Source organism: Gopherus flavomarginatus, chromosome 17 (genome assembly GCF_025201925.1).
Source record: "Gopherus flavomarginatus isolate rGopFla2 chromosome 17, rGopFla2.mat.asm, whole genome shotgun sequence".
Classification (NCBI taxonomy): Eukaryota; Metazoa; Chordata; order Testudines; family Testudinidae; genus Gopherus; species Gopherus flavomarginatus.
Window position 1 is genome coordinate 17838701 of NC_066633.1, and position 22786 is coordinate 17861486.

The window sequence follows — 22786 nt, forward strand, 5'->3', positions numbered from 1 at the left end:
CAGGCATCATGGAGACACTAGTCTCTTATGCGGAGGTGACACTGTGGTGGTGCCTGGGGGGAGGAGAATGGCATTGTCAGCTTAGCTCTAAAAATGATGCCCATTCACTGCCCCCACTGCTCTGAAGCTAAGATCAATGTGATCAAACCGAACATGCTTCAGGGCACAAGCAGATCGCCACAGGAATCCAGGAAGAATCGGCCTTCCAACCCCCTGGCCCATCCCCTCCTCCATCTCCACAGCAGGGCAGAATCAGCTGAGTGAATTGTTTGAGAGAAGAGGAAATCTCTCCCTCTGAAGCAAGAGATACCGGGCCACTGTCGATGGCAGGGTGCCAGCTTTGATTGGCCAGTGACTGGCTCTTGTTGGGCAAACCCTGTCACCCTGAACAACTGAGGCATAGCTATAATCCTAGAGAATATCATGTTTTGCTTCAAAAGGCTCAGCTCCATGACAGCACTTCTACCCCTGATGCCATATGCATGGCTTTAGTAACAGGTGGGGGCTGAAGCATCAGACTCGCGCCTTGAGATCTCCCCTGACCTGTGTATAAGGGGTATTGGTGGACCCCGTCCAGGCAGTCAGAGCAAACGGAGAGACCCTTGAAGCACATGGAAAATGCATGTGCACACCCCATAAGCAATTCAGCAGTCAAATGCCTGAGCTCTGGTGGGAACGGGGGCAGGAGGGGGCAGAGTGCCGCTGTGCTGGAGACCAGTGTGGAAGGATGAGGCACCTGCTTTCCTCTAGGAAGGATCCAGTTGTAAGTCCTTAGGGACCTCGGGGTGGTGTCCAGGATCTGTGAGGAGATGTCAGCTGAAGGTCATGTGGACCTTGGAGATGACACACCCGGTCTTTGGAAAAGGGCCATTTTCAGAGTCCTGGGGACCACAGAGGTGATGAACCTGGTGGAGTGCTCCTTAAAGGTCCTAGGAGAGCTTGGAGATGAGGCCCTTTGTCTCAGAGAAAGAAGGGCTGAGCTGTTCCACTTCATCAGGTCCCTAAGGACACCCACCCCCCTCTGTCACTCACACTCCGCCCCCGCTGAAGTCAGTGGGAAGTGCCAGCAGAGTCTGACCAACACTGAGCCTGCTTGAATATCCCACCCTATATCACCGCCCTCCATTTCTCATTGCCCAGGCCTGGGCTCCCAACTGCCTTTCTAGCTGTCCCTTTAAACAAGTCCCCCTCTTCCCCGTGCCCCCATAAACACACATGCTCCCTATCACCCCCTTCCCCGTCCCAGCAGGGACTGTGGAAATTGCGCCATCTGCATTCCCTGCCAGTCCTCTTCCTCTCGGTGCGTAAGTAACTCAGTTACAATATCTCGGGGCCGTCACCGCATGCACTGTCTAATTAAGTTATCATAATCACCTCTAAGCGTGCAGCAGCGCAGCCACAAAATTAATTTCCCTGCCGTAAATTGCCTTTCATCATAAACGCATTATCTGCCTTGGAAATTAAAACCTCCCTGCAAGGACCAGACGACAGTGGCTGCTGCCAGATAAGCGCGGTGAGGGGGCCAGTAGGAAAACAGGCCAGGCTCTGTTCTAATGGGAGACCCTGCAGCCAACAGGAGAGAAGCAGAGGGGCCACTCTTGGGGATGAGGCAGCCCAATCTGAGCTCCAAGCGTAAGTTTCATGGCACTGGGCATGGCTTTTTCAGCCTTTAATGGGAGTCCCATAGTTAATACCTCCTGCACCACCTGGGGTGGATTAAAGCAACACGCTGGATCGAGCCAAACAAGGAAACTCCAGAGTCACTCTGGGGCATAGGGGTTACCACCAAAATATCTCCAGAGATAGGAGGGCAGGAGAGGGTGCTGGGAAATAACAATCCTCAGCAAGGAGTGGTGTTAGCTCTTTGATGTGAAATGACTACCAGGGGGATAGAGAAGGCTGGGAAAATATTGGGTGACCCCTTCAGATCCCAGAGGGGCAGATCGATGCATCCTTGCCTTCATCCACCACACTCCGGCTGTCCTCTGCAGCAACTGACTGATCCCTGTTTCTGGGTACACGGGATAGAGCTTCAGAATGCGGGAGCCATGGTGAGCAACCCCCTCGCAAATCACACCCTGTTTGGCGCACATGGAGCCATACCCCATAGGAATCAGCAGGATTGCCTGGGGTTTGTCCCAGGGTCTGTAGGGAAGCCAGGGCATGCAACACGACCACTCCTCGGACAATCCTTACTCTTCCTTTCCACACATGAGACTTGCAGCCTCAGAGTGGTGCACCCACAGCAACTAGTGTGGCCAGATCAGCCGGCTCCTGTTACTCCCCCGCCCCTAAAACCCTGATCCTTTGCTTTAACTCTGCCCAGTAATGCCAAAGAAGGAGATGACAGAGGGTGAACTCAAGGGGGCCTATTATTTCTGTGCAAACCAAGAAAGAGCCCACGCAGTCCACCGATGCTAGGTATTTGGCCCTAGGTATTTGGCCCTATCTCCCTGCGCTTCTCTCTGAATGGAGCGATTGCTGCCTTTATTTGAATTTATCGGAGAGAACCCAATGCATGTTCCAGGGGATGGCAAGGTTGGCGGGGGGGAGAGGGGGTTGTGCAGTGTTTTGTTTGTTCTGCTTCCTCCCTAACATTGTGTTTTTCCCTTTTATGTCTGTTTGAATTTGTTCCCCCAGGAGCGGCTCTTGTGGCTAATAGACCTGATGGAGGTAGGGTCCTTTCAATGGGGTAGGGAGTTGCGTGCTGTGGTTTCCATAGTGAAAGGGATGGGGAAGTATGCAGTGGGGAGCATAATCCAATAGTTTGCTGCTGGAGGCTGATGCGTCTCGGTGCTCTAACTCTGAACAGCTGCTGCCCCATTTGGTGTTGGTTTTCACTTCCTTTGCCTCTGCCAACACTCAGCTTTTCCTTGGCATCTCCCTCTCTGCCACTAGTGCTGGGGCGGCCAATGTTTGGAGCTCCAGTGTAGACAAGGCACTGATGTCTTTACTGCCCTCTGACCCGATTCAGACCACATCAGAATGCGAGTGCCCTGTCTACACAAAAGCTCCCAGTGCACTTGATGGTGCAACAGTAAGAGATTTGAAGGGCAAGCGCCGCGCCAGTCTCCTGGTCTGATCTGATCTAGCCCCGATTGTCCCTTCTACCTACTGTCTCATTCCAGCTTGTCTCATGATACCTTTGTACCTGCTCCTTCCATCACGGCACCACATCTGTTGGCTGCTCTGTGTAATCAGCCAGCCTATGTCCTGGCTGGAGGGGTCACATTGGCCACCTAGGGCAGGTGAGAATAGGCAGAGGATGACTTTCTCCTGAAGGTCTTAGATCCACATTGTCTTGGATTCAAGTACCATAAAGAGCAATGCATAATAGCATGGTTCTTAACCTAAGAGGCATGACCACTCTCCTTCTCTGGTATGGCTCTATGGGCAGTCTCAAAATGTTTGTGAGAGGGGCTCCTGAAACTGTGTTCTGCTGCACCATGGGCTGTAGGACAGAACTGTTGAGAAGCCCAGCACTCGCATGTACTGCAATTCTAATCCATCCACAGAACATCTTCCAGACACACTGAGCCCCAAAAGGCTGCAACCAGGGCTGAATCATGCACAACAGCAGGCTGAACGACAGGGTGCAAGTGTGTAAAAACACTGGTCCAAACTCATCCTCAGTGCAGCTCTACTGTCCTACACAGGAATCACGCAGGGGCTGAGTCTGACCCCACTGTACGGTGAATGATGGAAAGTTCCCATTTGTGAGGCTGAGCGCATCCAGTAATGGACCTTTAAAAGTCCCTTCTGTCCGGCAGAGATGGAGCTCAGGGATATTGGATGGAATTCACCCTGCAGGGCAGGTGGAATCTTAAAGCTCCTGGACTGCAACTGGTGTAATAATTGGTTTCAGTGGAACTGCGCCTGCATTTGGATGGCTTGAAGTTGGTCCATGTGGAGATAAATTCATACCTGTCTGATGAAATGAGCTTCGAGTGAGTAATGGGCTAATAAGAACCACCTCACTGGACAGCTCTGCTTCGAACTGCTGTACTAATCCCTGACTTTGCTAGCCATGAACTCTGGTCAATTCTCCATTTGGTGCAGATGGGCTTAGTGTCCCTTGCCCTGGATGTGAGCTGGGGGACAGCTCTAGGGAGAGAGGAGCAACTTCACAAATGCCTCAAGCTGTGCACTTCCCCTCCCCACCTAATGACCCCTGCTCTCTGGGAAGTCCCTTGAGTGCTCCCATGACGAGGGGATAGCGCAGTGTTTGGTGCAAGGTGCTGTTCAGGCTGGGAAGTTAGTACCGTGAAGGTTAGATGGAGTGGTCTGGGTTCTGTTAGCCAATGTATATATGGTAGGTGTAGTATACAGCACGTTAATCGGTAGTATGCACATGGTATTTATATAATATATTTGATATATATATGGGTGTTGAGAAGTTATGTTAATTGAATGTACAGTAGTATGCACTTCCCGCAGTTCTCTTCACTCATGTCAGGTATCCCACAACACTTTGCAAAGCTTGAAGGCAGCTTTGGAATTAAAAACTAGGAAACTTATCAAGGCAAAGATGCATGAACACTTTGTACCAAGTACAGCCAGAGCGTACTTTTGTTATGGCTCATCAGTGCTTGGAATGTAGCATTCAAAATGAGATCTGGAAAATATATGGAGGTACCAAGGACAAGCTGGCACAAACTAGTGGGACAAACTTACATCTGAAGTGATGTGTAAAGAGTTTTGTAACTTATAACTTCACACTGTCAGTTCTACTAGCTGAAATGGTTAGCTTTGATGCACTCCTTCGGTGGGAAATGAACTTGCTCCAAGATAAGAATTTGCTTCCTGGAAGGAGGGCATGTAGATCTCCTTTTCGTATTGTAGTACTTGTCTTTAGACAATACATTTGGCTACATTTGGTTATTTGGTCTCTTGGACATTTTTACAAATGAACTGCGAGGGTAGTTAGATGATTGGCTACTCCTTTTAATCACTAGTTTGTATGATAACAGAAACCAGATTTCCACTGGTTTCCTGCCATCTTGCCTACCCACCTCCCCAACAGTCCGCCTGTGGGCTGCCAGGGAACTGAGAGCTTGGTATCCCACCAGGGGTGGGTAATTCAGTGGCAGCCCACCGGGCACACTGCCCCAACACTGAGACTTTATGCCCTTTCATGGCGAATTTTGAATTTTATTCTAAATCTGAATCAAACCAGATTTCAAATACCAAAATCTTCCTCGAAACAGAAGGACCTTTCTCTGCCCAGCTCCTGTCATTAGCAATAACTGGAAAAAAAGGAGGTCCTAATTTTTAACAGTGAGTTTTATTAACCATTGCAACCGATGGCCAAGGAATGTGATAGATTCTCCATCACTTGGAGTTTTTACAGCAGGACAGGGTATATTTCGAAAAGATTACACCCTAGCTCTGCTGCAGGCTGGGCTCAGGACAGAAATCAGTGAGTGAAACTCTCTGGCCTGTTCTCTGCAGGGGTCAGACTGGATGATCACCAAGGCACCTTCTACCCTTAGGATCCATGAATAACATACATTAGAGCAGCGGTCCCCAACGCGGTGCCCGCAGGCGCCATGGCGCCCACATGGGCATCTAAATGCACCCGCATCCTGGCCGGCGGTTGAGCATCTGCCGAAATGCTGCCAAAATTCGGCGGCATTTCGGCGGTGACGCCTCTCGATGACACAGCTTGCTGCCGACAAGCAACATCATCAAGAGGCGTCACCGCCGAAATTCGGCAGCATTTCAGCGGATGCTCGACCACCACCACGGTCCTTCGTCTGGTGCCTGCCAGACGGAAAGGCTGGGGACCGCTGCATTAGAAGGAGGAGAAATTGACTGTTGATAGGAGCAGAGCTGTTTCTAAACACTTGTTTTTTGAAGCTGTGGCCTTTTTAAAGCAAGAGCCAGTAAAACACGATCTTAAAATAGAGTGAGTGCCTGAAGGCCCATTTTTGCTTAAAAGCCATTACCTTTTACAGCCCGAAGCAATTTCTATTTTGCCCAGAAATATTAGGCGTAAGGGAAATCCAGTCCTCTTTTAGGGCAGCTCAGCAAAAAATGGAACGATATTTATATCTCCACGCAGATGGACCGAAAACAGCCAGGGTCAGCAGCACTGTTGGCCAGGCCTGAGCACCCCCTAGCAGCAAAGAGAGGGCTGCCTTGGCATGACTGGAGACAGGCAGCCCGCCAGGCCTTTCCCTGAAATGCCCGTTGCCGCAGCAGAACATTTCAGAGGCATCTCCAGCTGAGATCCAGAACAGGAACAGCCCCATCGAAATAGAGCTGGGGTGGAATGGGTGTAAAAGCACAGGAGTCCTGTAGTCTCTGCCAGAGTAAACCGGCTGGGTGTATCCTCATGGGTAGGGCCCTACCAAATTAGCAGTCATGAAAAACACGGCACAGACCTTGAAATCTGGTCTTTGGTGTCCCTGTGGAATCTGTACTATACAGATTCCACAGGGGAGACCAACGTTTCTCAGACTGGGATCCCGACCCACAAGGGAGTTGTGGAGGGATAGAGGTGTCACAAGGTGATTGTAGGGGGGTGGCGGTATTGCCACCCTTACTTCTGCAGTGCCGTCAGTACCGGGTGACCAGAGAGCGGGAGCTATTGGCCAGGCACCCAGTTCTGAAGGCAGCGTCCCGCCAGCAGCAGTGCAGAAGTACGGGTGACAATACCAGACTATGCCACTCTTATTTCTGCACTGCTGCCTTCAGAGCTGGGCAGCCAGAGAGCGGTGACTGCTGGCTGCAAGCCCAGGTCTGAAGGCAGCGGAGCAGAAGTAAGGGTGGCAATACCACACCATGTCCTCCATTCTCCTGCACTGCTGCTGGCAGTGGTGCTGCCTTCAGAGCTGGGCTCCCGACCAGCAGTTGCTGCTTTTCAGCAGCCCAGCTCTTAAGGCAGCGCCACCACCAGCAGCAGCCCCGAAGTAAAGATGGCAATACCACAACCCCCCCTACAGTAACCTTGCAACTCCCCCCCCCCAGCCTTCTTTTGGGTCAAGACCCCTACGGTTACAACACTGTGAAATTTCAGATTTAAATAGCTGAAATCATGAAATGTTAAATTTTTAAAATCCTATGGCCATAACATTGACCAAAATGGACCATTAATTTGGTAGGACCCTACTTATGGGTTGGCATAAAGATCTGCTGCAGTGTGACCCTTGAGAAGTCCTCCCGTCCTACAGGAAGGGAAGGAACTCAGAGCTGTTCACCCTGCAGGGGAAGAGGACGCAGTCATCAGAAAGCCCAGGTCCTGCTGATAATCCAGACTGAGCGAGCTGTACATGGGCCTAGGCCTGGTTGTTACTGGCAGGTTTCTGCAGGGGTTCCCTGATCAGTGTGGGCAGCGTTTTTTGTTTATTTCCCCTGAGACCCAGGCTAGCCAAATTGTGCTACAGAGACATCCCCTTCCTCCCACTTTCCTCACCAAACACGGTAGCTCTGAGGCAGATGGCCTGGCTGGAGTAGAACTGCACCCGGATCAGGCAGAGAAAGCAGCAGCCATCCTGCCAGCAGCTATGCGGCACACAGGAGAGCTTTGCAATGTGCTTCCATCAAACCAGAGTGCAAACTCCCCTACCTGTGCCAGGCTGAACCTGAGACTGCACATTGGAGCAGGTCTTTGGGAAAGGCTTTTGATAGCCTGGTGATGGCCATGGTATAAGAACCAGAATAGATGAGCTGGGAGCAGGAACTGTCAGGCCGTCCGTATCCACACATGCCTGGTGGGGAGGAGCAGACTTTACTCTCTCGGTAAATACTTTCTCTCTTCACTCCGCCTTCCCTGGAAGCTTTTTTAGCTCAATGGTGTTAAAGGTGGGTCTCGATTCCTGTCTCCGAAGCTTCCCTATTTATAAGGCTCTGGAGCCTTAATATTTCACCCACCATTCATGTCAGCGGAAGACCTTTGGAACAGGCACACTGTGGACTTCACCCTGCAGGACGTCAGGCTTCAAAGGTGCTGGGGGTCTAGCATGTGCATTTTGGAAGCTCTTCAGCTGCATGTCGCTGGTGCACTGTTAACGTCCTGGCTCATGTGACAGCCTGGAAGCTTGGAGCTCTCGTCTCTGGCACATCAGGCAGGCAACTGAAAATCCGGCCAGGGACGGGTTACAGACCCAGCTGCCTACCCCCAACAGCGACAGTGGAGGGGACTGGAAATGCCACAGCTTCCTGTGTGGTTATTGACAAGCCGTTTGCTGGGATTATAGGCTTAGGGACAGCAGCTGGAGATCATATAAAGGAGGAGATGGTGATATTTAGGCGGCTCTCTCCTCCGAGGGGGTATGGGGCTGGGGTAAGAAGGTGCAGCTGTCTGTGGGTGCTTAGCCCAATTCTGAATTTGGCCCAATAACTGTGTCCCTCTCCTCTATTGGATCGCATGGGTGGAAGGTGGGGGTGGGGGGCTGACTGAAGTTCACGCTCCCTGAAATTGTCTCATCTTGAAATCACTGCCCCCGCCCCCCATTGACACCCACTGGCCCACCTTAATCCTGCATGCAATCAACCCTTCCTGAAATTCCTGCCCCATGGCTAGCCTGGCTGGGACTGAGGATGAATCATCCCCTATCCACTGATGGGGTTATCTGTCCCCAAAGCCTAATCCCACTGAAACCTGGCCTTCTTGCCAAATAACCCTGGGCTAGCTGGGAACGAGAACTCATTGCCCTGAAACAAAGGCTTTTTGCTTTCTAATCCTGCAGGTCTCTCAGGCTGAGGGGTGGGCTCCCACGCTGCCAGTTTTCCCATTGCTCTCAAACCATGTCCATTGACACCCTTGTTCTCCCTGTCCCCTATTCCCTGTCCTAAGCCACACAGAGGAGAAGCACTTTCTTCAAACGTTTTCCCTGCCGAGCGCGCTTTTAATTGCCTCCTGGGCCTGTTTGAGTGCTTTCCAGAAGATGGGGAAATGCACACGTACTACAGATTCAAACTAACCAATTGTTTATCCAACAATAGACAACATTAAACCATTAAACACAGACAGGACCCTGCCCATTCCAGCACAAATGAACCAACAGCCTCATTAGGGCGAGGGAAAGGAAATATGCTATGTATCAGCAGCAGCAGCAGGAGCCTCTCTAGATCAGTGGTATATAAACTGCCTGATTGTTGACTTATAAGGCAGTTTAGATACCACTTATAAGTGATATAAACTGCCTGATTGTTGACTTAATTGCAGAAGGCGAGATCAGTCTGAATAGAAGAGGTTTCAGTGGCATTTTGCTAATCCAACAGGAGCTGTATCTTATTCTTTCTAAATGCCCCTGCCATGAGAATAAACTGGATCCCATGGGAATACAAATGACATTTGATTTGCTTGTTAACTAGCCCTCCTCTGGGCTACACACTTCACCTGATTGGGGAATTGTCCTTGAGCGTGAGTGTGAATCCTGATGTAAATGCTGCTCCTTTGTAATATAGATCCCATTGTGCGTGTGGATCCTAGGACCAGTGCCCCCTGCGCCCTCCCCCAGTAGACAGATCCCATTGCACTCATGGCCTGTGGCTAGTGCCCAGGAGTTCTCTGTGCTCAGTGGCTGGGAAGGAGAGGATCCAGCTGACGGGGTTCCCTCCAGACGATAGTGTGTTGGAGAACATGGTTTGCTCTTGCCTGGCCTCATGGGATCAAGAGGTGTTATAACCACACTGTAGAGCCATATGCTCTCCTGGGTGTCAGTTCCACCTCCAGTGGAGCGAGGCTGCAGGGCTTGGACACTGCAGTGCTGGGTGCTATTGAAACCCAGGAGTTTCACTCCACAGGAGCTCTTTCCACCACTGCCCTCCCTCGGGTTTCCTGCAGGAGGAAGCCCATTTAAACCCTGCAAACAGCAGCTATTCTTTAATTGCAACCCACACACCTCCTGGGTGTGATGCTCTGGCCCATCTAGTGGCACCGAGACCACTTAGAGAGAGATTAACGAACCTGCTCTCCAGGCTTAGCTCAGGGCCATGTGGCTTTTAGCTCCAGAGGTCCCCCAGGTTCGATCCAACCCGCCGCCGACTGGGATCTGTTGGTGTTACACAAGCAGGACTTGCTTTGGGTTAATTCTTGGCTTACCTGCCAGCATTTGAAGCCTGTGCTGTCCCCTAGTACACATGGGGGTATAGTCCCACTCTGCCACTCCACTCTGATGCTGTGGAGGACTTGCCACCATCTACCTAGACCCTCTGCTGGGGTTTACACTGGCCTAAAACCAGGGTGAATCTGATTGTTGGTCTTTTAACCCAATTCTGTCCCCTCCACACGAACAAAATCAAGGCAGGATCTGCTAGAGGGCCCTAGCACACAACTATGGGCAGGGGGACACAGCGGCCTGCCTTCTCTCTCCTTCCCTGCCCCCACATGCAGTGAGAATTACATCCCGGCACCCTGGTGCCCACATTCATGCTCCCAGCCTATCAGTGCCGGGGGCCCCACCCAGCAGGGGCCACGCATGTTACAATTCACTCTCCCAAGCGTGGAGTGCGGCTGTGGCCTTGGGACAGGGGTCACAGCCCATCTGAGGAAAACTCCACCCCCACCCCCGGGCTCGCCACCATGTGTTGGAGTCAGATTGGAGTCCAGGGCCCCTGCCAGCCCCATTGGGATGCGGAGTCCTGCCTCAGCCTGACGGAGCCGCACAACCCCTCTGTGCACAGCAATGACATTTCCCTGAATTCCCCGGCATTCGTTAGCCAGGTGCTCACTGCTTCGAGCCTCTCTCCTCCGGCTGACATTACCCATCTCACCCCTGCCCCTGATTGACAGCCCCACCATGCCGAGAGATAACGAACTAATTGAATCCTTCTGCTGATTCCTCAGGCTCTGCGGATGGCGTTGACATATTCCAGGCTGTATTTTGACATTTGATAATTAATTTTGGCTATAATTATAATGGGGAAAAAAAACCACCCAATGCACCCAACATCTGGCGTGCATTTGCATCGGAGACTGTCTGGTCTGATGTTGTGTGCGCGTGATGGAGGGGAGCATCTTGATTTAACCCTTTCACTGCCCCCAAAGAGTGGAAGATCCCCCAAGGGAGTGAAAATATGATTGGGTCAAACCACGAGGTTGGCTCAGTTGAGCAAGGGGAGTGAGCCAAAGGCACTGGGCTGCTGGGACACGTGGGCTCATGGAGAAGCATTTTGCTAGGGAGAAAGCATGGGGAGAAGGAATGTGGAAAGGGAAGCGCTGCCAAGCTGGTGGGTGAGCTCTATGCAGGGATGCTGCAATTCCTGACGGGAAGTGAGGGCTGGGCCGGGAGAGAGGCCCAGATACAGAGGGGGAGCCCCGCACACACCACCTCGCCCTCTGCATCCTGAACTCAGTCACTGCAGACTCAGGGGCAGTCTGGTCTGAGGCTGTGCCCACGGAAGGGGCTGGGCACTGCACACCCCGAATGCAGATGCATCTCGCCAGCACTAAGCGTTCCTGGAGCGGGCTTTGCCCTACTCACTAGGACAAGTCACTGGGGCAAGGCCCCCACACGAGGCTGCTGTGGTGGCAGCTCCCACCCCAGTGCCGACAAGTCCAAAGAGTAACCGGACCCTCCGACCTGGAGAGCGAGCCTCAAACGCTCAGCGGTGATCTCACACCGTGAGCAGCGAGGTCACAGCCAGTGCATCTTACCAATGCATGGGGGCTCGGCCATGCCCCACCCTCGTTGCTGGCCGTGCTTGTTCTCCCCAGGTAGCCTAGAGCAAGAAAGGGACTCCCTGCACCCCCTCCCTAGTCTGACGCAGCTGCGCACCACGATCATCACCTAGTCCTTGGAAGGCTCCATCCCCACCAATCCTTGGAGAAGCACCTCTGAAGACAGCCCAGGCCTGAGCAAAAACAGAGCCCTGAGAGATCCACTCACTTGGAAGGACGCTTCTCCCACCCTGGTGGTTGAGCCCTTGACACTACGTAGATCTTAGGCCAATTTCTGCTCTTAACTAACGCGAGTGCCTCCTCCATTGAAATCAAAGGGGCTTGCGCCCATGGACTGGCGATCAGTCCTTGCAGACGCTGCACCGGACTGGAATGTCCCCTCGCTCACAGCAGCAGCATTCCTGATCCCCAGTGGGGTGAGCGAGAGGAGAAGCCAGCCCTTTGACTTTCAGCAAAGGGCTGCTTTGAAAGGGAATGCTGCCAAGGTAAAAACCATGAGCTGGATGGTTACATCCCTTGCTCCCCTAAAATTCCCCACTAAAATCAACAGAAGGGTTGGGGACACGCAAGTGGCAGCCGCAGCCTCAGGGGTCCCTGCATCATTAAAACAAACAAATGTAACAGTCTAATGCATGTCAGCGGGGCTTGACCCCACAAAGCTACTGCTTGAGCTGAAGGCCTGGCCTGCCTACTCTGCACGTGGAGCAGAAGCAGTTGCCCATTGGGGTTGCTTTGCCCTAGCTGTTCTGCTTGGATCTCCCATGCTGCAGGGGAGACCTTGCCACAAATACAAACCTTTGTAGTTGCAACCGAAAAGCTCCCTTTGCTGCAAACCTTTCTGTCTGTGTGAGGTTTTCTAAGATTCACCCTAACCCCATGGGCAGCCTCTCGTGCTCGGGTCTCTGCTTTGCGTTGCTGTACAGTGCAGTGACTGGTTTCCCCCCTTCTTTTGTGTGCCTAGAACACCACAGACCTGGACGGAAGTGGAGAGGGACTCCAGAGCAGTATTAATGCCCTGCCGGACATCTCCCTGGTAAGATATCTCACCTTCTCTATCCAGTGCTTCCTCAAATGGAAATGGATGCTGACTGAAGGCACCATCTTCTCTAATACTTTCCCCCACCACTAACCTGTGGAACTCACTGCAGCAGGGCACAATTGAAGCAGATAAGATAGCATAATTAGAAAAAAGGACTTGGGGTCTGTGAGTAAGAACTGCACCCACAGTTACTGGAACTAAAAACAGGACTATTCCTCTATCAATCTTCACACTCCAGGGGATATTCCGATTGCTCCTGAGAGCAGGAAGAAACATCTGACACAGGTCACTGGAGGTGACAGGACACCAGGCTCTGGGGGTGATGGGCCAGTTCTCAGGTCTCTAGGTGGGGAAAGGGCACATCGTCCCACATAGTGGAGTCAAATGGCTTTTCGTTTTGGTTTTTCACAGGACGATGTTTCATCTTTCCCTGAGGAACCGCCCAGCTTTAAGCCCCCACATCCTTCTCCAGCTCAAGCACTGGACTCCTCCACTGCCCAGCTCCGAAAGACAGCGAAAGACACACCCCACCGCCCTTCCTCTGAATCCTCCCAGTCAGGCCTCTTCTTCGTGGCCCCTCCCGGCCCCAGCCCGCCTCCCAGCCACCCCGATAAGGACACAGCCAGCGTGACTTCCACCTCGGCCTCTGCATCCACTGCGGATTCTGCCTCAAGCACCGTCTATGCCGTCGTTTCCCCTGCTGCTCTCAGCTCCAGGAGGCACCTGGGTGCCCACTTGTCCTTGGTCAACCAGCACCCAATAGGCCCCTTTCCCAGAGTTCAGTCTCCAACCAGACTGAAGAGCCCATCTCCTGAGAGCATCCCAGCCAGTAGCCTCCCGACACCCACTCCTCGGTCCCCTCCCCATCCCCCATCGCACCTGGAGCCAGACAAAGGCAGCCTGCAGTCAGCGATCAACCAGCACTTTATCATGGTGGAGGTGCATCAGCCCAACAGCGAGCCGGACGTGAACGAAGTGAGATCCTTGCCCCAAGCCCGAGGTGGGTGGCTCTGCCTGCTGGACTGACCCCGGGGGGCACTGCCAGGTTAAAGAACCACAGTACAAATTGCCACTCAGGTGACTAACGCTGAAGGGGCTTGGTCGCTCTCTGTTCCCCTGTTGCATTGCTCTGTTTGGACAATGAGACTAGTCGGTTTCATGCTTCTTTACAGCCACCCTCTAGTCAATTTGCATCTCGGATTCCCCTGATCTCGCATAAGGCCTGGATGTTAACATTGCAAACCCCACAGGGGGCAGGAATAGACAGTGAACCCTCCTCTAAGGACTTGCAGTGAGGACTGAGGGCCCTGAGGGAAAAAGCAGGGCTATTCTGCTGCCTCACCCAGGCAGCTAGATCAGAGACACCCCACTATCCTCAAATCTGGGCTAGAAAAGGCTCAGAGTTTTTCTGAGACAAGAGAGAGAGGGAAGGGCAGGGAAAAACCCTTGAGAACAGCCAGTTGATGGGAGAGTTTGAGGACTGAGTCTTATATCTGTAAATACAGCCTTGCTTGAGATACTCAAGGGCATTTAGGTTCCTCACTACCATCTAGGCCTTTGTGATGAAGGGTTTGTCTGCATGGGAAAATTGACTGGAATACCTCTTCTGGAATAAGAATGTCCAAAGAGGAGCTACTCCAGAATAGCTACTGCACTTTAAATTCATACCCTACCTTACTCTGGAATAACTTTCTCATGTAAGCAAGCCCTTTACTTAAGCCACAGGAAGGAGGTAAATTGGGGTAATGCCCAACATGTGCCTGTGGTGATAGAAGCAATGTTGCCAACTCTCCCGAATTTATTGCAAGCCCCAGCTGCTGGAGTCATGTGAGAATATCAGATTACATGTAAAAAAAAAGTGTCTAGTTCTCCAAATTGTGAATCAAAGTTTGAAATCATCTTTAATAATAATAATTAATATGATACAATACCTAGATCTTTCCTAACTAGGTGTTGTATCATTATAATTATTATTAAGTTTTAGGATCAAAAATTGAGGGGCAGAATCAGAAGAGTCCCATGTTATTGTTTTAACGCCATGATTTTTAAGCTGATTTCAGAGTGCTTGGCATTGGCAATGCTGTCAGAGTGGGATGAGTGGCTTGGCACTCATTATGGCACCCTGCCTCCCTGCCACCTTGTGCTCAGTGACCTTTTGTAAGCTTCCCCTAGCTTTCCAGTGCAACTTTACCTGACCTTTACTTAAAGACCAAGCTCCGCTAGGCAGCTGATTGCATCTCGTCTCCTGGGCAAGTCTTGCTGCATTTGGTAATAAAACCTGTTTCTGATGGAATTCTAAAAGAAAAGAGAAATAATCCCGGGACTTTTTCCATTAGTGTCTGGGTTGAGAAAAGCTTGCTTGGTAAAAAGCTAAATTTGGAGGCCAGATTTAAGCAGGCATTGGTCCTGTAAATGTGTGTTTGGGGAGGCAGAGGGGGGTAAGGGAAGTGCAAAGGGGACCTCAAGGGAAAGTTACCCAAAAGGAAACACAGGAGGTCCCAAAGGAGTGAGCTGCCATGTGACACCCCTAGAGTTGCTCTCACACTCGAGTCAACTGATCTTCTGCCTCCCTCTGCTCGGTCCTTTATGGCTGGCTGAGGTGTCCCCAGGCCAGAATCCAGTTCCGGCGTGACCAAGACTCCAGGACTGGATTTCTCTGGCACTTGTGAAGTCAGAAACCCCAATTCTCATTCTCACTAGGGCCTGTTTACGCTGTCAATGACTCGGAGCCCTGTAAGGGGCCTTCGTGTAAATGAGAATCAGCCCCCAAGTTTGTCAGACTGTGTGACAGGCAGAGGCCTCCCTGTGATTCACTCAAAATACAGTTGGGGGAAACATCCGAACTGGCTTTCTGTGCCCACCTGGAATGGACTCTGGCCTGAGCCCCTGGGAACCCCAAAGGGCAATTTTCCATCTTCTCCTGGCACCAACTCTGGAAACACTCCATGCAGGTGGCTTTGCTGCCCTCTAGTGATACCATCTACACACTGCAGATGTCACTGTCGGTGGGCCATGGAGAACATGATTTTCTATTCCATTCTGTTCTGTATAGGATGCTCTGCCTGGCCACCACTACAGCATTGCTAAAGGGGTCATAGGGCCAGGTACAGCTCTGGTTACAGCCCATCATCCCCTTCCTCTTCCTCCTAGTCACAGTTTGAGTCCCCACCTGCAATCCCATTAAGAATGTTTGTTCAGTTTTATTATTACTGATTATTATCCTTCCAGGAGCAGCAGAGACCCCAGCTGAGGTCAGGGTTCCATTGCACTAGGTGCTGTACACAGATATAGTAGGAGACCGGCCATGTCCTGAAGAGCTAATACTCTAAATACTGACAGACACAGGACGGAAAAGGAGAGGGGGTGGAATGATTTACCCGCAGTTACTCAGCTGGGCAGTGGCAGATCCAGGGCTAGAAGCCAGTTCTCCTGAGTCCTAGTCCAGTGCCTTATTCACCAGCGCATGCTGCCTTGCCAGCTCTCCTTGCACACTTGGTGGCTTGGTTGGTAAGAAACTGACTTTTCATTGCCAAGACCCATGTCAAGTCCAGTTTGAGCTCTTGTTACATACTTTCGGCCTGGACACTGACCTCGGTTCCCTGTTGCTGAGCCTCCGCAGAGCCTTCTGCTGATAGACATCAGCCCAATCTCCTGCATGACAGGCGTGGACACACAGACTCTCTCCTGGTTCCCAGCACTCCCCTAGCTTGCCTCCCAACCACAGTCAAGGATAGCCTGACTCAGCACTGCATTCTGCACGTCACAAACCTCTCCCACCTAACCTTCCCGTCCCTAGCGTCTGTACCATCCTGGGACAGCCCTAACCAGGGAAAAGAAGAGGTTTCCCCTGGCGGAACTCATCTCAGGTCCTACATCGGCCCAATGCCGTATAGGGCTTTGGGAGCTCAGTTAGTCCGTGGAGGGACCCAAGCAGGATAGAGCTGAACAATGAAGCTCATAGTCATTTACCTCAGTATCTTAGTACTTAATTATTTCAATAAGCACCTCATATCCTGGGGTCATTTCCCTCCAACAAATGTCCTGAAGACCTGGTAGAACCACTCTACTTTGCAGTGCCTCTGGGGCAAAATTACCTATGCTCTGAAGGTGTGTGTAGGGTAGACCATGGATGATATCCATCCAGAACTATGCACAGCCATGCTGGCACTTTGATTGGGTCTGAGTGCTTAGCCTCTGCAGATTGGACTGAAGGTTCACAGAAGCATTGCTGTGTGCAGGTGCCGCAGGGAGACAAGCCTCCACTGTCTGGAGGAATGGGCTATGAGTGAAATTCTCCTCTGTGCATGTACCACGTAGTCTCTATGTCCCACTCGGGACCTCTTCGGAGGGTTTAAGTGACACGTGGTCTTTTGCTGGTCATCTGCGTAGGGGTGAATTTCACCCAGACTGAATTAATTGGTCTTTCACATTGCTGAGTTCTGTGATTAAGCATTTGATTGCTGCACAGAATGCGGCAGGGGCGGCAGGTGAAAATACCTGCATTCAGCCGGGGGCAGGAACGCTGACCCAGTATAACGTCAAGGGGACATCAAAGGCTGCCCAGAGCAGCAGCAAAGAGGTTGAGCTGTTGCTCAGCCTTTGCAGCGCACAGGAAATGCGGTTTCCCTCGTTAATGGTGGGGTTATAAAACTGGCGATTTACACCCAATTTGCAGGTGTATTTTTTTTATAATTTATTACTCGTTAATAAATCTCATGCAAATGTATGCAAATGAAGGTCTTTAATCAGCTTGCCTGAGGCGCAATGCAAGCTGTTCAGCAGCTCACTGTGTTTCTTGTTGTGCGTAAGGCAGATAAGCACAGCGCTGCAAAACTAGGGGGCTCCATTCCTCTGGGGCTTGGGGTCCTGCTTTCAATCCACTGAGTGCAGAACTCCCGACGTTGTGCTTGGTGCTTCATTTTCAAACAAGCCCCAAAGGAAATTCTGACTGTGTCAAATCTCACTGGACACTTCACTGAAAAAACTATGAAACTGCAAACAATGTGGATTTACTACAAACCCCATGAATTATCCCCCGTTTGTTTGAATCTGGACCCATATTCCTTCCCAAGACGGAGGAGGAGACCCTTTGGCTGAACGTGTGCTGGCTTTCAAGTTTGTGTCAGGATGAGAGATGGGCCTAAAAAGGAACCCTAGAGCCATCCCCTCCGCTTGATCCATATCCTAGATCTGAATTTAGGGCCAAATTTTCCAAAAAGCTCAGCTCTTAATGTGCACGGTTCTGAGGATCTGGCCCCATTTGTGGGCCTCTGGCACATATGGCAATTGAGGCCTCGTGATTTGGGCCCTGTGTCTACACTTAGCCCAAACCACCCCCGTCCTCCCCATCAGAACATTAGGGAAGTCAGGCCCAGACCTGTAGAGGTGTTTAGGCACCTAACTCCCAGTGACTTAGTGTCTGAGCCTTCGTGTCCAGATCTGAATCTGGAATGGGCCCATCTGGATGATCTCAGGGCCCATCTCTAAACCAGACCTGGAAGCAGCTGCCTCTGGCTGCACTTTGGAGTTCAGCGGGGCCCATTCCAGCCAACTGCAAACACTCCAGGCGAGTCTCCTCGCAGCTGCGTGATGTACAGAGAAAGGTGAGGTCCTTGGTCCTGCATGAATCCCAGATGCCCTTGATCAGGGAATTCCCTGCTCCAGGTACTGGTGCCGACTGGGAGGTGATGTTGCTTTTCTGACATGGGGGAGTCTTGCTTGCCAGGCAGCACTGGGTGCAGTGAGTCAGTGTAGACACTGCTTGGGCTGCCAGGAGGGGCTCTGCCATCGGTGTAGGTAATCCACCTACCTGAGAGGTGGCAGCTAAGGTAAGGGAAGAATTCTTTCATTGACCTAGCGCTGTGTACACTGGGGGTTAGGTCGGCTTAACACCCCTGAGAGACACAGCTTTGCCAGTGTAAGTTCCTAGCGTGGACCAGCCCAAGCCTGTGGTGTTCATGTGAAGTGTCCCTCCACACTGTTCTTTCCCTCCTGCTAACAGCCCTGGTCCACTCTTCCCCCAGCCTCCACGCTCTCCCAGCTGTCGGACAGCGGGCAGACCCTCAGCGAGGACAGCGGGGTGGACATCGGCGAGGTGGAGCTGAGCGGCAGGGACAAGAACTGGCAGCAGATCCCTGGGAAAAGCCGAAGCCCCAAGGAGGCAACGAGAAGTGATGGGCCAGCAGAGGCCGCCTCCAGACCGGTGAGGCACCCAGCAGAGGTAGCTCAGGCAGTGGGACTCAACTGTAGTTGTTGCTGAGCAAAGAGACAGGCTGCGTATAAAGGCGCCATGTCCTGCAGACACAAGTACCACGCATCTCACCCCCGCTTGGCGAGGCGGGACTAGAACCTGGCCCTTCGTGCTCTGGGTCTACGCGGCAGTAAGAGGTGTGACGGCAGCAGGCCTGAGCTAGCTTTGATCTAGTGAGGTCAGATAACAAAGCAGCAGCAACATGAGCTAGCTGCCCAAGCAGAGCATCCCCAGGGTCCCAGGCGGGCTTGTAAAGTCCGTGCTGCTGCCACTTCGTTGCTCAGGTACGTCTACACAGGTGGCCATCACACTCCTGATTGCAGTGGAGACATCGTACCCATAAGCATGCAGCCCTTTGCCCTGGAGGTGACGGAGCTGCTCGCATTAGCTGACCCAGCCACTCAGAGGCTACATCCGCTCTGCATACAGCTAGCAGTGGCTTTAGGGTATGTGCAGCAACATGCCACAGGGAAAAGCAGGCTGCGTCCACACTGTGGTGTATGTGGCTACGTGTGACAGGGAAAGGCTGAGGCAGCAGGATGCTCCACTGTAAACAAGACACGAGAAGTAATTCTTCTGCTCTACTCCATGCCGATTAGGCCTCAACTGGAGCATTGTGTCCAGTTCTGGGTGCCACATTTCAGGAAAGACGTGGAGAAATTGGAGAGAGTCCAGAGAAGAGCAACAAAAATGATTAAAGGTCTAGAAAACATGACCTGTGAGGGAAGATTGAAAAAAAATGGGTTTGTTTAGTCTGGAAAAGAGAAGACGGAGAAGGGACATGATAACAGTTTTCAAGTATGTCAAAGGTTGTGACGAGGAGGGAGAAAAATTGTTCTTAACCTCTGAGGATGGGATAAGAAGCAATGGGCTTAAATTGCAGCAAGGGTGGTTTAGGTTGGACATTAAGAAAAACTTCCTAACTCTCAGGGTGGTTAAGCACTGGAATAAATTGCCTAGGGAGGTTGTGGAATCTCCATCATTGGAGATTTTTAAGAGCAGGTTGGACAAACACCTGTCAGGGGTGGTCTAGTTAATACTATGTCCTGCCATGAGTGCAGGGGACTGGACTAGATGACCTCTCAAGATCCCTTCCAGTCCTATGATTCTATGGTTCTATGATTGCTAAAAATAGCAGTGAGGAGGTGCTGTTGGGCGTTTAGAGGGCCATATAGGGTATATAGCCTGGGGATTGTGGCATGCCTGGACTCTATTTGCCTTAACCACTGGGCCGGCGCAACCTATTAGGCGACCTAGGCAGTCGCATAGGGCACTGACATTTGTGGGGCGGCGGCCAGAAGTCATCGGCGGTATTTTGGGGGCAGGACCTTCCATCGCCTCTGTCAGGAGCGCCATTTTGGGGGCAGGACCTTCCACCGCCTAGGGCACCAAAAAGACTGCCGGTGCTCCTGCTTAACAACACCCCACCATCTCGCCTGCTATTTATCCCCGTGCTGGGGGCGTGCAGCATCCGTACTCTTCACGCCACCCTAGGGAGTGTGCAGTGTAGGCGGGCCCATACACACAACAGCAGGTGGGGATGGGCCAGTGTTTGTAGCACTAAGGTGCTGGCCGCCCAGCTGCCACACACGGCGAGCCTCAGGGCTGACGGCCTTTTGGAGACCATCCTGCTGCGGCTGCCCCCAGGATGCTGCAACATCCCACATCAGTGGCGAAGCCGAGGATGCCGGATCTCTGCCGCCCAGAGTCTCATTCGCATCAGCCAATCAGCTTGTTCTGCTGCTCTTCCCACCAAGTCACTGAACAGGTTGCAAGGCCGTGGCCAGAGGTATAGCAGGCGCCATGTTCCTCCGCCGTTGAAAATGGCCCCACACAGGCACAGCTAGGCAGGCTGGAAAGGGTTAACCTGTTTGGCATACGGTCCCCAGACCAAGGAGGACCGGTCTCTCTGGGGGCGGGGCAGGATGGCCTGGAGAGAAGGGTCCCCACCCAGCCCTCCTCAATCACGTTGCTGTCTCTCCCTCCACAGCCTGGCCTTCTGGAGCCCACATCCTGTCTGATTCGAGTGGTGAAGAGCGCGCCAACCCTGGGGATCGCCATCGAGGGCGGCGCCAACACCCGGCAGCCTCTGCCCCGGATAGTCACCATACAGGTACGGCGGGCTGGGAACAGGAGTAGTCCGATGCAGATGCTCCTGCGTGGCTCTGAGCTCTGAAAGGTCTTGTGAGATTTTCACACCTGGGTTCTTCTAACGGGGACTCGCCCGGAATCCAGCCTCCCTCCTGTCTTCTACACCTGCTGGGCTTATCGTTCCCTTCACCAGCAGATGGAGACAGAATGCTGGCTGTTGATTACGTCGTCCCTCTCATATCAGGGTGGGGCCACCGTTCAGCTCTGCCCGTCTCCAGCAGAGGGTGAGCATGTTCTCAGGGAGAGGAGAAGATAAGAGTCAGCTAAGTCCGAGCGAGAAGGCTCATCTTGTGTTTCCCCTAGGGGATGAGATTGTAACTTGGGGCTTGTCTACGGATACTTAGTCCATGGCACGCTGGGGTGTGAAGCTACCTTGCACGAGCATGCAGAGCACTAAGTGTCCATCTGGACCCTGCCGCGCACTAACCCTTCCCTGGTGCACTTTGACCTACTCCAGTTTCCAGGTGAGACAGATCAAAGCACACTAAGGAACTGTTAGTGTGTGGTAGCAGGTCCACGTGGACACTTAGTGTGCAGCAGGCTAATGCAGGGTAGACACACACCGCAGCCTATCTTGGACTAAGTGTCCATGAGCCGTGGTTCTCAACTAGGGGTACGCGTCAGAGGTCTTCCAAGGGTTACATCAACTCATCTAGAGATTTGCCTAGCTTTACAACAGGCTACAGAAAAAACCCTAGCAAAGTCAGTGCAAACTGAAATTTCATACAGACAGTGACTTGTTTATACTGCTCGATATACTATCCACTGAAATGTAAGTACAGTATTTATATTCCAATTGATTTATTTTATAATTAGTTGGTAAAAATGAGAAAGTCGGCAATTTTTCGGTAATGGCATGTTGTGACACTTTTGTATTTTTATGTTCATTTTGTAAGCAAGCAGTTTTTAAGTGAGGTGAAACTTGGGGGTACGCAAGACAAATCAGACTCCTGAAAGGGGGACCATGGTCTGGGAAGGTTGAGAGCCACTGATGAAGAGAAGTCGTTGAGCTAGTTGAGTAACAGGTTTTTCAGTTCACAGGCAATTCCTACAAATTGAAACACAAGATTGTTTTGGGTCGAATTGAAAATGAAAACTTGTTGAAATTTTCAGTAAATTGAAATGTTCAAAAATGAGTTTAGTGTCAAACTAAGCATTTGGGGCATTTTTAAACATTTAAAAAATAAAATGAAAGACGTTTTGAAACAAAACGTCATTTCAAACCAGGGCTGGCTCCAGGCATTTTGCTGCCCCAAGCAGCAAAAAGAAAAAAAGAAAGAAGGGAAAAAAAAGCCGCAATCGCGATCTGCAGCTCTACCGCCGCCACTTCAGTCTTTGGCGGCAATTCGGCGGCTAGTCCTTCGCTCCGAGAGCGAGTGAGGGACCTGCCGCCGAAGACCCAGACATGCCGCCCTTCACCGTTGGCTGCCCCAAGCAGCTGCTTGCTGGGCTGGTGCCTGAAGCCGGCCCTGTTTCAAACCAACACACTGAAATATTGCGTTTTGAGAAGGTCAGAATGGATGGGAAACCAACGTGACTTTGTGTCTGAAAAAAAAGCTTGAGAGGAAAAAGTTTGCCTTTCTCTGATTGTAACTCTCCAGCCCTGCCCCCTTGTGCTCAAAAAATGTAGCAGCAGATTTGCAAACAGCTGCAAACAATCAGTTCAGCTGCTGTGGTGGCCATAATACTCATTTGAGTGATGGCTTTCCAGCAATGC

The 22786-nt window shown here is 51.7% G+C and overlaps 1 protein-coding gene across 1 annotated transcript in view; it reads left to right on the forward strand.

The window, feature by feature from the left end:
• Positions 1–22786, forward strand: part of WHRN (whirlin) — a 103172-nt gene that overhangs the window by 78390 nt on the left and 1996 nt on the right. Inside the window, 4 exon segments of the mRNA XM_050926458.1 lie at positions 12591–12662; positions 13080–13668; positions 18692–18870; positions 20909–21031. Coding sequence (XP_050782415.1) covers positions 12591–12662; positions 13080–13668; positions 18692–18870; positions 20909–21031 — 963 coding nt within the window.